An 18,865-nucleotide genomic window follows, 5' to 3' on the forward strand; every position below is an offset into this window, starting at 1 on the left:
CAACAAAAACTCATCATCAAAACTTTCATTGAAAAATTCGAGCTCATACTTAGCTCTAAGAGCAACGTACTTTCGTTCATAAAACGAGCCGCCCATAAGTCAGTTTTCTCGACCATTCGAAAAAAGTCAATATTGCAATATTTCGCGTAGAATTATTTGCCACTATTTGGTAAATCTTGAATTTTTGTCATGTCGAATGATCGCGGTTCGTATATATGTACATATATTTGCACCCATATATGTATGTATGCATGTAAATATGTCTGAGAGAACGTTAATACAGAAAACGTATATTAAATTTGTAGAGAAGGCTCAGGAACAAATGGGCAGGTTAAATGTCAAATGCTTGGAAAAGTTAACATAAGAGATTTAAAATAGCTGGGCGTAGTCAACAGAATTTAATATACATGTAAGCTTTGCGTACTGTTGTGAGTGCTGCCGCTCATATGTATACACTAATATAAGCTGAGTATACTACACAGAGAAGAGAACGATAATTGAGGAGATTGCACTTGTTTATGCGATGAGTCAAGTTTGTGAATTCAAAGCAGATGGTCGATCTACAAAAGTAATAGGAGTAAAAAACCTTTAATTGTTGATTTTTCTATTTCTAGGTTAGTCGACCGCGTGCAATTACTTGTTATGAATTTAGTTCGATAAATTAAGTTCGATATTAATAATAAAGTTTCTATTTCTAGATAAATCGTATTGTGTGTTTATTACTCCCAATAAAACAACATATTACAAATCAACAATTATCAAAGATCATGACTAAATTGCAATTCGAAGTGGAATTGGTAGCAGACGAAGATCCAAATGATTATAAAATCAGTAACAGAAGAGAATGGGACAAATATCACATTCCTACATGTTTTCAAGCAGCAAAACACCACATTCCTTTGACAGAGTTAGCAGAATTTGCAAAAATAAAAAAAAAAAAACATTACAAAAAAGAGGTCAATTCAGGAATGTGTGGGTGTCGGTGCCAGATGAAGTTTTAAAATTATACAAAGATGATACTGGAAACATGGCTATGGATGATTATTTACTGCAGGATATTACTCAATTAGAAAATCAGCCTACCAGAGATAAAAAATTAACAGAAGTTATGGAAGGATTAAGTGTAACAGGCATCAATAACAACAACAGAAATAATGATTTAAGCAAAATCACGGAAAGGTTCGTATTAAAAAAATTCGATAATAAAATTTCAAATGCAAAACAGTGGCTGCAGAGTTTTGAATGTGAATGTGATAGGTTTGGATTAGAAATCAATACAGAGAAGATTAGCGCTTTGAAGTTATTTTTGAATGACGTAGAGAGAAACTGGTATGAATCTATGCTAATCAAGCACAGCTTAGACTCACAATGGAAAACTTGGCGAGACAATTTCCTAGATACACTCGCGGATAAGAGTTGGTCATCAGTAATCTATGCCTTAACCTTTAAACACTTTAACGGCTCTTTGCTGGAATACTCATTGAAAAAGGAGAGGTTATTATTGGAATACAACAGTGATATGGATAATAGAACACTCATTGATTTAATTGTAGTAGGATTACCGGGTTTTATTACTAATAAACTGGATAGACAAGAAATGACAAATCCAACCACTCTATTTAACAATTTAAGAATGTATGAAAATCAAGTTACAAAAGAAAAAAATAACCCAACGAAAAATAGTCCTATAAAATCGCAAGTTGAACTCAAGAGGAAAACTCAATGCCAAATATGTTTTAAGATTGGAAACAAAAACAGATTTCATCCAGAAGACTTATGCTGGTTCAAGGAAGAAGGAGAGAAGCATTGCAGGAATGTAACATTGGAAATTGATGAATTTCAAAATAAAAAAAAACTAGATATTCCCCCACTATTGAATATTGAGGTTATACTAAATGACAAATTAAAATGTACAGGTATCTACGACCCTGGATCAAATATAACCTTAATAAATTCTAAATTTATAAAAATTAAGAATCCTGAATCAAATTACTGTGAATATAAATTTAAAACAATTGGTGGTGGGAGAAAAACAGAAGGTTTAGTAGAATTGAATTGTAAAATACATAATATAGAAAAAAAAAAAAAATAAATGCATTCATTTGCAATGAGAAGGATTTCACTCATGATATGCTTTTGGGATTGGACGCGGTTAAGAAGTTTGGGTTAACCCATGATGGTAATTTAAATATTCATTTACATAGTAGCGCCAACCCAAACGCATGTAAGAAGATAGACTCTAACATAAAAAGAAATGATTCTATTCATGAAGATGAGGTAAAATTAAAACACGAAATACATTTCAATGAAGGGATAGATTTGAGTGAATATAAAATGGACACCAATTATCTGGATGCAAACCAGGTAAAAAAAATTGGTGTACTGTTGAACGACTACAAAAATATATTTGCGAAAGATAAATACGATGTTGGTAAAGTGAAAAATTACGAAGCTTTCATAGACTTGAAGGAAGAAAAATATTGCTCAAAAAGACCATATAGATGCTCCTTAGATGATAAAGATGAAATCGAAGGACAAATATATCAATTGCTGAAGCATGGACTAATCAAAGAATCTTACAGCCCGTTCGCTGCTCCTGTGACATTGGCATTCAAAGGGAATGAAGAGAAAAAGACAAGATTGTGTATTGACTTCAGGGATCTGAATAAAATCATCGTCCCACAGTCGCAACCATTCCCTTTCATAGAGGATCTGATGGTAAAAACAATAGATTGCAAGTTTTTCACTACCCTGGATATTAACTCTGCATTTTGGTCCATACCATTAAAAAAGAGCGACAGAAGAAAAACAGGTTTTGTCACACAAGAAGGTCGCTATCAGTGGAAACGCCTTCCATTTGGACTAAAAACGTCCCCAGCAGTTTTCCAAAGAATTTTGGCCAATGTAATACGAAAATTTGGCCTATCAAAATGTGTAATAAACTACTTAGATGACATCATGATATTTTCGAAGAGTTTTGGAGACCACATGGACATCTTGTCAAAATTATTGAAGGCACTTGCCGAAGAAGGATTCCGTCTGAATTTAAATTTGTAAATTTGCAGCACAGTCAGCCAAATACTTGGGACACATAATAATAAATAGTACAATAACACCTTCAAAAGACAACATCAAATCAATAAAACAATTTCCAGCACCAGAGTCAAGAAAACAAGTGAGGCAATTCCTCGGTAAAGTGAATTTTTATAATAAATATATCCCTAATTCTGCGAGGACACTGGATCCACTACACAAATTACTTAGGAAAAATGTGAAATATGAGTGGGATACTGATTGCCAGATAGCGTTTCAAACAATAAAAGACTACCTATGCTCAACACCAATTTTGGCCATTTATGACCGAGAAGCAGAAACGTTTGTTCACACCGATGCGTCCATAGAAGGGATTGGTGCAATTCTAAAACAAACACAAAAAGATGGAGAAATCAAACCAGTGGCATTTTTCTCAAAAAAACTGAATGCATCACAAAAAAAAGAAAGCCATATATCTAGAATGTCTGGCAATAAAAGAAAGTTTAAAGTTTTGGCAACATTGGATATTAGGTATATCATTCACGATATACACAGACCATAAACCGCTTGAAAATTTAAATATTAAAAACAGAACGGACGATGAGCTGGGTGATATGACCCATTACTTGTCACAATACATTTTCGTGATTAAGTATAAGCCGGGAAAAGATAACGTGGAAGCAGATTGTCTAAGCAGAAATCCGGTGTTCGAGTGCAATGAAAATGAAGAAGATAAACTGCAAACGGTAAATATTGTGAACATAAACGAAATAATCAATGACCAAAATTCAAATATAGAAATCAAGAATAAAAACAATATCATTATAGAAAATGGCGTGTACTACAGACAAAGAAAGAAAAAAAAAAACAAAAAAATTATCTTATCTGAAGACTATAGTAAAATTTTGATTAGGAAGGTGCATGAACATTACGGTCATATAGGTATAAACCAGACTGAGTCAAAAATAAGACCTTTCTACACGGCACCAAATCTGCTGAAAAATATCAAGTTAACATGTCGTCAGTGCGAAGTTTGTATTAAAAACAAGACAAGATTAAATAGAAAATTCGGACTAATGTCACAACTGGGACCAGCGGAAAAGCATTTTGAAATAATGTCGGTGGACACAATAGGAGGATTTGGTGATAATGGGTCTTCAAAGAAATATCTACATTTATTAACGGACCATTTCACACGTTACGCCTATATTTCATGCTCCAAAACTCAACTGACTAGGGATTATATAAAACTAATAGATCAGATAATACCCAACAATGAAATGAAAATATTGCTCTCAGATCAGTACCCAGCATTGAATTCCGATGAATTAAAAGAATACTTGAAGAACCACTCCGTGAAATTAATTTTTACAGCCGTTGATGCCCCATTTTAAAATTGCCTGAATGGCAGGTTAAACCAAACACTTGTTAACAAAATTAGGTGTGCCTTAAACAGTACAGAGAAGAAAGTAGCTTGGACGACTGTAGTAAAAAGTGTGGTGGAAGCCTACAACTCAACGAATCATACTGTGACAGGTTATTCGCCTTCGTACCTATTAAATGGAACACCTACGGACTTACTACCACCAGAATTAGCAAAGAGGATGGAACCTGGAAAACTGGAAGAAGATAGGAAAATAGCGTTTTTCAGATCAAAAAAATCACATGAAGTAAACAAAGCCAACTATGGCAAGGATAGAACATATTATAAATTTAAGAAAGGGGATATGGTCTACGTAATGGGCTGCAATAAATTAAACAGATCCAAAATGAGTGAAATTAGAACCGGTCCTTCCGAAATACAAGCAATGGTGTCAGATTGAATTTGGAGAATAAAAACTGAAAGAAGTAAAAGATCCTTAGGATTTTACCACATATCAAAGCTCATTCCTAAACCTTAAACCAATTAATCCCCAACTAAGGGGGGGGTAGGGTTTAGCGCTAAAAAAAACACTTTTTTTTTTTAATTTTTTACAGAAATATGGCTTAAGATACTTTAATAAAATCAGTTGCATGTTATTGTACATCTTTTCAATAAGTTTTTAAAAAATATTAATAATAAAATATTGACAAATAAGCCCATGACAGAGTTTTTTTGGAGATATGTTTTTCGAGAGGTGCTCTGCGGTGCCAATCGGCATTCGTCGTAGAATCATCTGAAACTAAAAAAGTCGAATTTTTCAGTTAAAGTAGGACGTAATGCTCCCCCCTACATTAATAAACTTTTTTTTTTTTCATTTTTGTAGTTTTGGTGGCAAAAAAACGTAAAACGAGCATTTTTGGCGAAAAATTTCGCCATATTTGTAAGTGAAAAACAACCTTAAAAAAAAAAAAAATAAAAAAACAGTGTAGGGGGGAGGTATTTTTGATTTAGAAAACGTGTGCCAAATTTGAAAAGAATCGGTTGAATAGTTTCGGAGTTGTGATTGGCACCGACTTTTAAGAAGTCGTTTCGGGAAAAACGCGTTTGAAAAAATGACTCTGAGAAATTATCGATGCTCCGCATTCGAGGTAGAGTGCCTACAAAGGCTATAACTTTGAGAGTTCTGCTCCGATCCACTTAAAATTTTGACACAACATTCTTGAAATGATTTACTATAAGATGAGTGAAGAAAAAAAATTTCGATTTTGTTGGCTCGTTTATGAATGAAAGTACTTTGCTCTTAGATCTTTGAGCTCGAATTTATCAATGAAGTTTTGTTGTGCTGTACAATAGTTGGAACTGCTCAGCGCCCCCGCGACTATTTCAGATTGTTCAGCACCATGGCAACTACAATGATGGCCGCTACGGCTGCGCCTATTAATGCATTTTGTTTTTGTAGTCGCTAGGCATAGAATTTTAGCTTTGAACGACATACGCATTTATAGGAATAAAGTGAGTATCCTGTGTGTGTGGTTGTATGTTTGATACATGCATATGTGTATATTTTTTCTTTATTTATTTATTTAAAACTAAATTAATTGAAAATAATTGTTGTATTTAATAGCTGAAGCACTGTCAACTGTGACCTTCGGCTTTACATTGAACTACTTATCTAGGTATGTACATATGTGTATGATATTGGTGTATGTATCATATTAGGGTAAAAATTATACATATATATCATAGCATGTACAAATGTGAATTTTGGAGGCAAAATAATATAAACTATAAAGGAGAACTTAGCAGAGAAATAGTTATTAGATAATTATTTTACTAGCTAGCATGAATTTCCAAATCATATCTAAATAACTGTGATCTGTTTTGCAAAGAAAATCCGAAGGTTTGTGGTTTTGAAAAACGTTGGTTCTGATTTGACTTAAACCGATGCATGAATCCAAAAGGTGTGATGTTGTAAGGTCGATAGACCCACAAATTTAGCAGGGTGGCTTATCTCTACTGCTTAGGAGATGACAATGGGTTAGCACTGTAACGGCGCTTTAGCACCAGCCTTAGCCGCCTGATCTGCAACTCGTTTCCTGGGATACCAACATGTCCTGGTACCCGTATAATTTTTATTGATTTTCTGTGTTGATAGAGAATGTTATGAGTTTGTGAGATTATATATAGGGTGGGCCATGTAAAATTTGCTTTTTGAATTGGCTATAAAAAAAAAAACAAATCCATATTTTTTCAAACTTTTTTTTTATTTTGAAGATTGAACATTGTCATTTATGAATGAAAAATAAAATCGTTCAAATGACTGCCACGACTTTACAGTAGGCCATTCGATCAACCCAATTTTTAAACACATTTTCGATTGTTTGGGCTCGAATTTCATGAACGGCAACTTCGATTTCGTGTTTTAAAGCATCAATCGTCTCTGGATGGTTCGCATAGCATTTGTCCTTAACGGCTCCCCACAAAAAATAGTCCAACGGGCTTAAATCACAGCTCCGAGGCGGTCAATTGATATCGGAATTCAAAAACGGTAGCCAAAAGTTCGAGTGTAACTTTGGCAGTGTGACAAGTTGCACCGTCCTGTTGAAACCAAATGTCGTCCATGCCATCGTCTTCAATTTTTGGAAACAAAAACTCGTTGAGCATGTCACGGTAACGTTCGCCATTTACTGTAACCGCGGAAGAAGAAGACTCACCACTTTGGAAATATGTTTTCAATATTTCCCAATTTTGTTCTAGCGTATGGCGTCCCATTTCGTAAATGTCAAATCTTTAAGTAATTATGAACACATTTGACATGTCATTTGTGTTACCATTCTCAAAAAAATAGGTGGTTCAAAAAGCAAACGCTATATGGCCCACCCTGTATGATATGTTGGAACTATTACAAAGTGCTTCGATCGTAGATTTACTATCATTACATAAAAAAGTTGTTTTGCTCTTTGGAGGCAAATAATACTGCTTCGAGCAAAGCAGTTGATTCGGCGGTAAAAACTGAACAATATTTAGGTAGAGCTAGTTAAAGACTTGGTTGATAGACTTGCTTGCCTTCGGAAAAATATAAAAAATTATTTTTATGAATTTGATTTTAGCGTAGTTCTTAACAGTATGTCAATACTGGACTGACTGCTAACACATTTGACAGTCGTATTTTTACTTATATCTCATCTTGCTGTTTTAGGTACACGACTTGTATTTATGTTACATAGTTTCTTTGTTTTTCTCTTATTATTCTTAAAATACATATGTTTATCATATGTTTATCTTTTGTTATTCCTAAAATAAATATGTTTTTCTTTTGTTATTCTTAACATATGTTTATCTTTTGGTAGTCTTAAAATACATATGTTTGGATTTGTTCAGCCCTGCATGATTATACTTAGAATTTACTTAAGTATTTTTATTTATTATTTGTGAATGAAATCATGCCTTAACTCTCCCCTTCCTAAATTAAATCGTCCCGATTTATACCGAATTAATGTTTGTTCCTTGTTCTTGCCTAAATAATTTTTACAGTTATTCACTCTATTATAAATATTGCTGCAAAGGGCAATTTCCTTATCGATGAAAAAAATTTCACATGCTTAGTTCTAAGTGGTAAATTTAATTATTTTACAATGCTAATTTTTGATAGGATATTTGTAAATAGCAATGATAAGATTCTTAGTTCTTATTAAATATTTGTTCGTATGATATGGTAATTTTTTGTCAATTAGTTACGTAGAATAAAAATATGAATTCGTCAAATAAATATGTCGGTTCTAGTTAGAATATATTTCCTGCTAGTTATGGTGGTTATTTTGGTGTATCGTTCTGCTTGAATTGCGATTATGCTGACCATGGTTAGTAATATCAGGTAATTCATTGTCGTCTCCTGTAATTGTGTAATTTTTTACGTTGGCTTTGTGAATAACTTTTCCCTCCTTAGTCAAAATCGTGTCCTCACGATCCTCCTGCACTACGTACTTTTTGTAACGAATGTCGCTTTTACTTCTGATGTTAGTCCTTAACACCAATATCTGGCCTCCTTGTTTGAAATTTCGGTGTCTAGTTCCCTGGTTTAGACGTTGTAATGTTTTCTCCTATGTGTCTTTTAACTTTTTTACTATGTCTTCCTTGCTGTAAGTTATTAGGTTAAAATGTATATCCCTTAGTTTGTGGTATGGGTATGGGTTGAGTTGTTCAATTCCTTTATAGCTCCTCGGTTGCTGATGTTGAATTCTTTATTTTTAATATTCTTGCCGATTCTGATATGGAATTGTGCGTTCGTTCTACGTGAACGTTTGGCTTTGATCTATATATTGGTGTCTGTATTTTGTTAATATTGTATTTTATACACATTTGTTTTAACATTGGTGTATTCAGACAACTTTCGTTATCTGTCATGAGTCGATTACAGTTCGGAAAATTGTTGATAAGAATTTCTTCTACTCTTTTGTCTATTTCTGTTTTTGAGTCTAATTGTCTGATAGTTATGTATTTTAAGAATTTATCTACTGCTACTAAATATGTTTTGTGTTCATTAAAATAAATATCCCTGGTTGTGTTGGTACGTCTGATTCTTTTAATGGTATTTTCCGTAAAGACAAGCTGTGCACTTTTTGTTGTATGCCTTACATTGTTGTTCTATGTTCGGCCAATAGTATTGTTGTAATACCATAGTTCTTTTACATTATTTTTGTATCCCTTGTGTGCTCGCTCGTGTGTTTGTTTAACTAATTCTAACTGCCTATCTGGTTGTGTTATGTCTTCGAGTTTATTTGGTGTATATACGAATTTTATATCTGTGAACGTGTTTTTTATAATTTGTCCGTATCTAAATAAATCCTCAGCTGTTGTATGTATTGCTGCGATTTTTCTCGGCTGCAAAAACCTTTTTAATTCGGATATCAGATAATTTTCGTCTATAAAGGTTATTTTGTGACGTATTTTACTTTGAAATATAATACGCGAACTTGTCTCATTCTGTTGTGTGTTTGGTATCAATTCTATTTGGATACCGTAGGCATTAAGCAGTTGGCGTACTGCCTTGATTATGTCGTTGTATGAACTATCAGATGAGTTTACAGTACCTATAGAAGATGTGTTAATTATTTGTCCTTACAAGGCGTCAGCTACAACATTCTGTGCACCTGGTTTATACACGACTTTTGCTCCATAATCTTCGATAATATTTTTCTATCTCTTTAGTTTAGGAATTCTTATCCGATATGGCGAAAGTAAGGGATTGATGGTCGGTATATGTATATGGTTACGTCGGCTATGCCGTAATATAATAGCGAGTAACTCTTTCTCGTTGGTACTATAATTTTGTTCTGTGGTACTGAGTGTGCGTGATAAAAAATAAATTGGATTTTCATCTTGAATCAATACAGCTCCAATGGCTATATTGGAAGCGTCTGTAGTGAGTTCAAAAGCTTTCTCATAATTTGGCTGTAATAATTCCACCTCCTCCTTTAAGCAGTTTTTCAGTTTATTTATAGCTTCTATGGCCGTTTGGACTAAACAAATTTTTTTGTTCTTACTTTTATTTTTTCCGATGGGAGAATTATCTCCTTTAAGATGTAAAGTTAAGAGTTTAGCTAGAACTGCATAGCATTTTACGAATTTTCTATAATATCCAGTAAGTCCTAAGAATTCTCTAAGGTCTTTGAGGGTTTCTGGTATTGGGTAATTTTCTATCGTTTTTATTTTATTCGGATCAGTTGAAATTCTATTGTGCTTCACAATATGACCCAAGTAATCTACCTCTTCCATGCAAAATTTTGACTTTTCATGGGCCACTTTTAAAGAGGCATTATTTAATGCGTTAAAAATAGTTCGGATGTGTTTCATATGCTCTTCATAGGATGAGGAGTAAATGATTATATCGTCAGTGTAAACAAATGTGAGTTTACCTATGAAGTCGCGCAGGATGTGATCCACACTTCTTTGGGAAACAGATGGGGCGTTTTTCAATCCGAAAGGCATTCGAATAAACTCATATTTACCTCCATTCATACAAAACGCTGTTTTCTCTCTGTCACTTTCTTTTATCTTAATTTGGTGAAAGCCGGACTCTAAATCAACCGTAGTGAAAAGTTTGGCTTTCCCTAAGTTTTGCAGTGGAATATTTATATCTGGTATTACGTATATGTCTGTGTTCGTATGTTCGTTTAATTTCCTAATATCTATAACCATATGTCTTTTGGGTTTTCCGCTCTCATCTTTACCTTTCTTATGTACGGTCAATGTGGATGAATTGTAAGGGCTGTAGCTTTTTTGTATTATTCCCTCTTTCAATAATTTGTCAATTTTCTTATTTACGAATTCTACGTCATTTATATTACGTGTATATTGTTTAGTCCATATAGGATCCTTTGTATCTGTCCGTATGCTAGCTTCAATCCTTGTAGTGAAGGGTAACGGGCCTATGACATTATTGTCCTTCATTAACCTATCGATTTCTGTTCTATACGTGTCTATCCCTATAGTGTAATTTGAATAATTTTTTTCACTTATTTCCGACTTTCTTAATACCTCCAATGTCATATTGTTCAAATTTATAACCGCGTTCAATTTCTTTATTCCGTTCCATCCTAGTATAAAATAAAATCCATTTATCTCATCTATCTCGAAAAATTCGGAATCTTCATTCATAAACTTAATAGTTTGTTTCGTATTAATTATAGAATTACCATGCATTGATATCACTTGTAATGGTTTTACTTTTTTGGTTATATTAAATTTTAAAGTTTTCTTAACATAGTTATGGGTTGCACCTGTAGCTACTAAAACATTATAATTTACTTTCACATCATTCATTACTAATCCGGGCAACCCGTTTATGAGTTTTAATATTTAATTACTAAATAATTTGGTCTACCTGTCTCTACAATTGTGCTAGAGTTGTTTTCTTCGGATGTTAAGTTGTTGTTGCGCATGAGTTTTGGTTGTTGGTATTGATTGGTGAACTGACTACTGTTACCTCGTGGTCTTTTCCAATTTTTATTGTTTCTACTCACGTCGTAGTAGTTGTTTTGATGCTGAGTTGGTTGCCTGAATGTTGTGTTTCTGCTGATACATGGGACGTCTCTGGTGATGTTGTTTCTCATAGTAGTGTTTATTATTGGTTGGATGAATGTTCTGTTGTGCACAGCCGAGATGAACCTTTCGATGTTCGTCATTGTGCTCTATGGTACGAGCTACTGCAAATGCATGCTCTAAATCCCTTATAGGACTTCCGTATAGGGTGGAACGAATTAATGAGCTATTTATTCCATCCTTAAACCCTCTTACCGCTTTTTGTGTTGTCTCATCAGTCATTACTTTGGTCACTTCTTGGCTACGACCAGACATAGATATTTTTGACGTGATTAGCGTCAGCGTTCTATTCATGTTGTCATTTAATGCAATTAAATTCTATTTGCCTTGTATGAGTCTCTTCATCTCGTTCTGCAACACATATAAAGGTCGTTGATCAACATAATTATAGTCCAGTCTATTCCTGATTGCATCAAAATTAAATATTGTGTTATGGTCGGTCAACACGTCAGCTGCTGCATCTTGTATTTTATAATTGATAGAGCCTCTACATATCTGTTGAAATTTCTATGATTACTAATTCCATCCATAAGTCTAGAGACATCTTCCCTCCATACGCGGTATTTGGAAATGTTGCCGTCAAATACCGGTAGTGCTTTAAAAAGGTCCAGGTTGATGTCGGTTGGATTGGTATAAGCGATGTTGACTGGTTCCAGTCGTTCTGCTGCTTGTAAAATGATTGCTAGGTTAACTTGGTTCTGATCTATCCGGGCTCTTAATGTTGCATTTTCTGATGGATAGTCTGAAGCATTACTTGCAAATTGGCCATCTACTGAATCATGGTGTTCACGTCGATTTGTTCCATAACGTCAAAGGTGTCCAAATTTCTTCGTGTATTAAGTTTATTACGTTTCTCCAAAGATTTTCTCCTCTGCTCCTTTCTATGAGAATAAGATCAGTGTTTTTATTTTTTTAATGGAAGAAACACGAATAGTTTTTCTATCACTATTTTTTTTTATTTCTTTATTCACTGTATTTTCACTTCTTTTCCGTACAACCTTTATTTTTTTACGTAAGATTTTGTCCTTTATTATGAAGGATTATGTATGTATGTCCTTGCTGCGACAAGGATGACTATTGTTTTGGTCCGCTCTTGTTTTTTTTTTTCTTTTTGTCGGGACAACTAGCAAGTGCAGCACTCAGACATTAATTAAGTCCATTGTACTACACTTAGATTCCCTTTTAATTTTCTTTAAATCTACCCGATCTCAAAGAAATCTGGTGCCAAGGAGCCAAGATGGTCGCTTCTTAACACATCAGTGCCAAAGACCTCAAACCTGATTCGAGCAAAGGCGGAGCAGACACATAGGAAGTGGTCCGCCGTCTCATCCTCCACTTCACAAACTGGGCAGAGTACACTGTCTGAGATGCCCAACTTTTCCATGTGCTTCGCCCACAGAAAGTGGCCCGTTATCGTCCAACCACCCGTCTGCACTCCCCTCTGCTTAATGACAGAAGGGTTTGCGACAGTCGATCGGACATGACAGGTAACATCAGTTTAGTCCATCTGCAGCCTCTCTCAGCCTGCCAAGCTCGCTTGTGGGTGATAGTTATCCATTTGCTAACCGTGGCTGTGATGGCCGCAGAAGGGAGTGGCAAAACAAACTCTGGGCCAAAGAAGTTGGCCTTAGAGCCCATCTTAGCTAAGGAGTCAGAGGTCTCGTTACCCGCGATACCCACGTGTCGCGGGACCTATCTACCGACATAGTTCAGCCTAGATTTACAGGACTTGACTACCCCTGATTTGGTTGGAGGGCTGGCTATGGCCATAAGCGCAGCTTGGCTGTCGCTGTAGAAACATATAGATCTGCCTCTCCATCGCTTTTCCACAACAAAGTTCATCGCTTCTTGAACTGCATAAACCTCCGCTTGAAACACAGATGCATGCATTCCAAGAGCAAAGTGCAGTTTTGTCCCGCTGGATTCCACGTAGACCCCAGAGCCGGAGCCATGCTCGGTCCTGGAGCCATCCGTAAAAATGCGAAAACAGTGTTTACCGGGCTCATTTTCTGAGTCTTCCCACAACTGACCCTCTGGTAGCACTACACTGTATCTCTTTTCAAGTACGACTCTTGATGGCTTGGAGTCAAGGGGCATGGAGAGAGTCGGTGGATCGACATCCATGCCTTCTCTGTGTTCCAATGCCGGACAGGGGCCGTACCAGTTCCCATTGTGTTTCAGCCTGCAGATGGCCTTCAAGGTATGATTTCCATAGGAGCTTACTATCGAGGATTACTCCAAGATATTTAATTTCCTTGGAAAGCTGGATTGTGACTCCATTTAGCTTAGGCAGAACGAGTCCATGAAGCTTCCTCCTTCTGGTGAAGAGGACAATACCAGTCTTGGCGTAATTTGCCGATAGCCCATTCGCACAGCGCCAAGTGTCAATCCGATCCAGCGTTTTCTGCACTTTCCTGCAGATGTTCATAGCGAAGGGCCTGTTATAAAACAAGCAACATCGTCCGCATATGCTTGTGCGCAGACTCCCGAATCGCTTAAGGTGGTGAGTAGAGGATCGATTACCATGCACCAGAGCAATGGAGACCGCACACCGCCTTGGGGGCAGCCTCTATTAACCGCGGATGACCCCAGCAGATCTTCCTCTGCTCGCACCGAAACGATTCTTTGAGCCAGCATCGAGCGAATCTAATTTACTAGCACCCGGTCTACGCCGTGCCTACTAACAGAGTTACACATACTGTCAAAAGTGGCATTATCAGACGCCTCCTCTATGTCTAAAAAGATGCTCATAGTGTAGCCCCTCCTGTCGATGGCCAGTTCTACCCTAGCTACAAGGTTTTGCAGCACCGCCTCGCAGGATTCTCCACTCTGATAAGCATGCTGAAATGGAGACAGAGCCTTCAGCGATTTCTGACGTATGCGCAATTCCACCAGTCGTTCGAGACTTTTCAGCATGAAAGAGGTCACGCTGATCTATCTAAAGCTTTTGGGGCTGGTGTAGTCATGTATTCCAACCTTTGGGATGAAAGCGACCCTTACCATCCTCCAGGAGTGTGGTATGTAGGCCAGTGTCAGGCATGCCGAGAAGATTTTCTTCAGGGCTGCTGTCACGAGCTCTGCGCCTTCCTTCAGCATGGCAGGATATATGCCATCTTGTCCGGCCGACTTGTAGCCGCCAAAAGATTTGATGGCAAATCGAATGCTGGCTTCATTCACCACAGATCTGGCAACGAACCAGTCATGCCGAGAAGGTGGTACGCTCACTGGAGCACCAATGTATATGATACTCCTTGCAGGATCTCCAGTTAAAGACTTGGTTGATAGTTAAAGACTTGCTTGTCTTTGGAAAAATATTAAAATTTTTGAAGTGAAAACTTCTTTAGAATCGTTGGGAGTGATTTGAGAAAAAGTGAAACGAAAAAGCGACACCAAAAAGAAGAAGAAAAAAGATATACGTATATATATGTATGTATAGAAAATGCTTCATTACCAGGCACACAGAAGGATGGCATAAGCAAATTTAAATTTGTGAATTTATATATGTATGTATATGTGCGGGTATATGTATATATGTTGTGTGTATGTACATATGTGCCTCGCCACAGCAAAACACACGGTAAAATTTCTCAAGAAATCCAGCGCGCATTCATAGGCACAGCATTGCATATTGATCAAAATAAGAATTTCAAAATATCACCATTTTTGGCCTTTACATGAAAAAATCAGCTAAATGGCTATGTTTTTTCTTTATTTTTATTTATTTATAATATTATCTATTTTTTCTCTTAAGAAATTTATTTAGTCAGAACATATGTAAATGAATGAATGTGAGTTATAGAAAAGAAACTAAAAAGTTCGACCCATGTTGGGGGACATCAGAAATCGTTTTAGAGGTATGGTTCCTTCGGCAAAATTTCTTATTCTGATCCCTAGAATATGATTTTCACAGAGCAATGGGCGATTTTTTTGCCTTCCCACAAATCGACCCGGCCTAATGTACAGTAACCTTGAACAGGCAGCTGCGGTTGTCGAGCTATTAGAAACATATATTTACATACATATATGGGTGCAAACATATTTACGGAGCCGCGGGCACTCGACTTGACAAAAATTGAATATTGGCAAATAATTCTACGCGAAATATTCCAATATTGACTATTTTCGAATTGTCGAGAAAATTAGCATATGGGCGGCTCGTTTTATGAATGAAAGTACTTGCTCTTAGAACTATGAGCTCGAATTTATAAATCAATTTTTTGATGATGAGTTTTTGTTGCATAGTACAATAGTTGAAACTGTTCGGCGCCGCCGCGACTGTTCAGCGCTATGGCAACTAGGATGATGGCCGCTACGCCTGCGCCTATTAATGCATTTTGTTTTTGTAGTCGCTAGGCATAGAATTTTAGCTTTGGACGACATACGCATTTACAGGAATAAAGTGAGTGGCCTGTGTGTGCGGTTGTATGCACATGCATATGTGTATATTAATAAGCATTGTTTTGCTGGAAGTTCAGAACACAAATATGTATGTACGTACATAGGCTAGGCCATAGTATAGCATACATGCATATGTATAAAAAATTCAAACCAAGCGTCCTACGAATGTTTGTGTGTATGTTAGTACGTCTGTGTAATATACGCGCTACGACGCTCATAATAGCAACCGCGTGTGCTGTATTGCGTCCGTATTTTTATATTCGTAAATATTTTCATTTTTAAATGTTTACCGCAATTATGCCGAAAAATAATGCAGAAAAGTGTCGTGAATATCGACAGAAAAAAACAACAATTGACACGGTATTTCAAAGATATGTTGACAACATCGAAACCAAAGCATTTGTATCATATTTTAGCTATCATAAGCCACTCATATCATTTGTTGAAATTGAAAACATTGAGGATGAATAAAATATGAACTTTATAGCAATATTATAATGAACCTATAATTATCCCGCTCCTAATGCTGCCTTCGTCTCATTCTCTCTCAGTTTGTTTTACGGAAGGTTTCACTTCTATCGCGTCTAACCGTTAGACTGGTATTTTTTTATGAATTCAATTTTAGGGTAGATCTTAACACTATGTTAATACTGGACTGACTGCCAACACATTTGACAGTCGTATTTATACCTCATCTTACTGTCTCAGGTACACGACTTGTAGTTATATTAGTTTCTTTGTTTGGTGTTTAGGAAAAACATGTTTATCTCTTGGTTTTCTTACAATATGTTTATATTTTATTATTCTTAAATTACATATGATTATCATATGTTTATCTTTTGTTATTCTTAAAATACATATGTTTGGATTTGTTCAGCCCTGCATGATTATACTTAGAATTTATTAACTATTTTTGATTATTATTTGTGAATGAAATCATTCCTTAACTAGCTCCGACGGTAATAGTTGCACTAGTATCTTTTGTTATTACAAAATATGTGGTGTCATCGTGTGTGGAACTGTCAGTAAAAATGAATTCGAAGTCATACTTCAGCAGCTCGATTGCTTTGTAACAGTATAGTCTATATTCGATTGAGCTAGTAGACTGTTTTGGATATTTAAGTAAATCACTTACAAGTGCGGAAGAAGGTAAAGACCACTGCGGTAAGGTTAGAGTATTAGTCAAGATCGGTTTAGATATGATGTTGAAATGTGTGATGTAGTTCAAGATTCGTGTGATAGTTGATATCGTATAGGTTTTTGTTTTTTGTTGTTGGCAGCATTCTACAGCGGAAAAAAGTGGCTCAGTTTTTCGGAGCAACAAAAACATCATAGTATCGTATATGACTCTATCTTGGATATCTGGTAAACCAGCCTCAACAAGAACGGCTTTAATAGGCGGGGTGGGAAATGCACGAGTGGTTCTTCTAGCGGCAGTGTGATTGTAGAAGTTTGAGATGAGCTTTTGCGCAATGTCCGTAAATGCCCAGTCCAAAGTAAAATTTTCCTAATATTAAGGCTTTGGTTAGATTTGTATAAACTAAAGAATATTTAGACGATAAGTACTTAATAATATTTAATCTTGTAAATAAACTAATTCTAATATAAGAACAGTGTTGTTTAAAAGTAAGTTTTTTATCGAAAATTACTCCTAGAATTTTTAAAGTATCAGTTTGTGCGATTTATATTTGAAAAGGAGAGGATTGGGGGTGTGCATTTGGGTTTTCGGCAAATTTGGAACGAACAACCTTTGCTAGCTCCTGATGAAATTGACCAATTATATAAATCTTTTAAAATACTTGAACAAGTATTTTTAACTTGGGCAAGGTGTTTTATCTTAGTAACTATTAGCACAACATCAGCACAGATAACATGATCAATGTGGAGATAGGCTGATATGATGGAACTTATTTTCGTGAAGGCTACCGTAAACAAAGTTACAGAAAGTGGTGACCCTTTGACAAGAGGGAATATATCGGAGTGATAGTTGTTAGCCCTAACAAAAAATTTACGATTAGACAGTCTAAGTTTAGGACGGAAACGTGATTTTTTGTTGCAAGAGCGGAAGAAACAAAGTGTTTCATAATCAGGAGAGGGTCCATTACAGTTAATCCTTTTTGAAAAGCGAACTGATGGGAGTTCGTTAAATTGTTTTTTCAGCGAACCACGTACATACATAAGTCTATGGGAGATAATTTTTTCTAATATCATATTTTAGAAACGTAGGAGAGAAAAGAGATTGGTCTATCGTTGGAAATGACTGCTTTCTTTTAGGGATAATAGCCGCAGTTTTCCAATCTTGTGGATAAATACCCCTACATAACATAGAATTATAGAGGTCAATAAACCTAAGTTTAATTCGATGTGGCAGGTTCTTTAGGATCGGGTAAGGAATTCTGTCTGCTCCTGGGGTTTTGGCTTTCATCGAAGGCAATGTTAAAATAAACTCTGCGACTAAGATAATTTCTTCTGCACTAAGAGCTTCCAGAGAAGGGAGAGAGTTGTGGTACGACTCTGAAATGCTATTTGTATTGAGGGTTTTAAAAATTGGATGGAAATTTGAGTTCTGAGAGTGGTGAGACCAGCTAGCAGCAAACGATGTAGCTATGCTCAGAGGTTCGGAGACCGGGCTCTCAGATGTTTGTATGAAGAAGATATTTTCGCGTTCACCGGAGCAAGTAAGAGTTTTTATATTCGACCAAATATTTTTTGTGCTACAAGAAGGCGTAATAGTGGATGTGAGATCTTGAAATGTTTTTTTCTTTGCAGCTTTCAGCTCTCGTCTAAACAAAGAATTAGCTTTTTGAAAATAACCGGATTTTCATCTGTCACGCTTTTCTTAAACTTTGACCATGCACACTGCTTTTTCTTCTAAGAATAGAAAGTTGATTAGTTTAGTAGGGAAATTTGGAAGAAAACTTTCTGGTGCAAAAATATGGTATGGTCAATTGAGCAGCTGTTCTGATAATT

General features: G+C 35.9%; 1 protein-coding gene across 1 annotated transcript in view; it reads left to right on the forward strand.

Annotated features, from left to right (window-relative positions):
- The first annotated feature begins 1,027 nt into the window (after nucleotides 1-1,027).
- Nucleotides 1,028-18,865, forward strand: part of LOC129250204 (calcium-dependent secretion activator-like) — a 136,508-nt gene continuing 118,670 nt past the window's right edge. The window contains exons 1-2 of the mRNA XM_054889840.1: nucleotides 1,028-1,179; nucleotides 3,626-3,779. Of these exons, the coding sequence (XP_054745815.1) occupies nucleotides 1,028-1,179; nucleotides 3,626-3,779 (306 nt within the window). The remainder of the gene's footprint in view (nucleotides 1,180-3,625; nucleotides 3,780-18,865) is intronic.

Source organism: Anastrepha obliqua, chromosome 6, assembly GCF_027943255.1.
Source record: "Anastrepha obliqua isolate idAnaObli1 chromosome 6, idAnaObli1_1.0, whole genome shotgun sequence".
NCBI classification, from domain to species: domain Eukaryota; kingdom Metazoa; phylum Arthropoda; class Insecta; order Diptera; family Tephritidae; genus Anastrepha; species Anastrepha obliqua.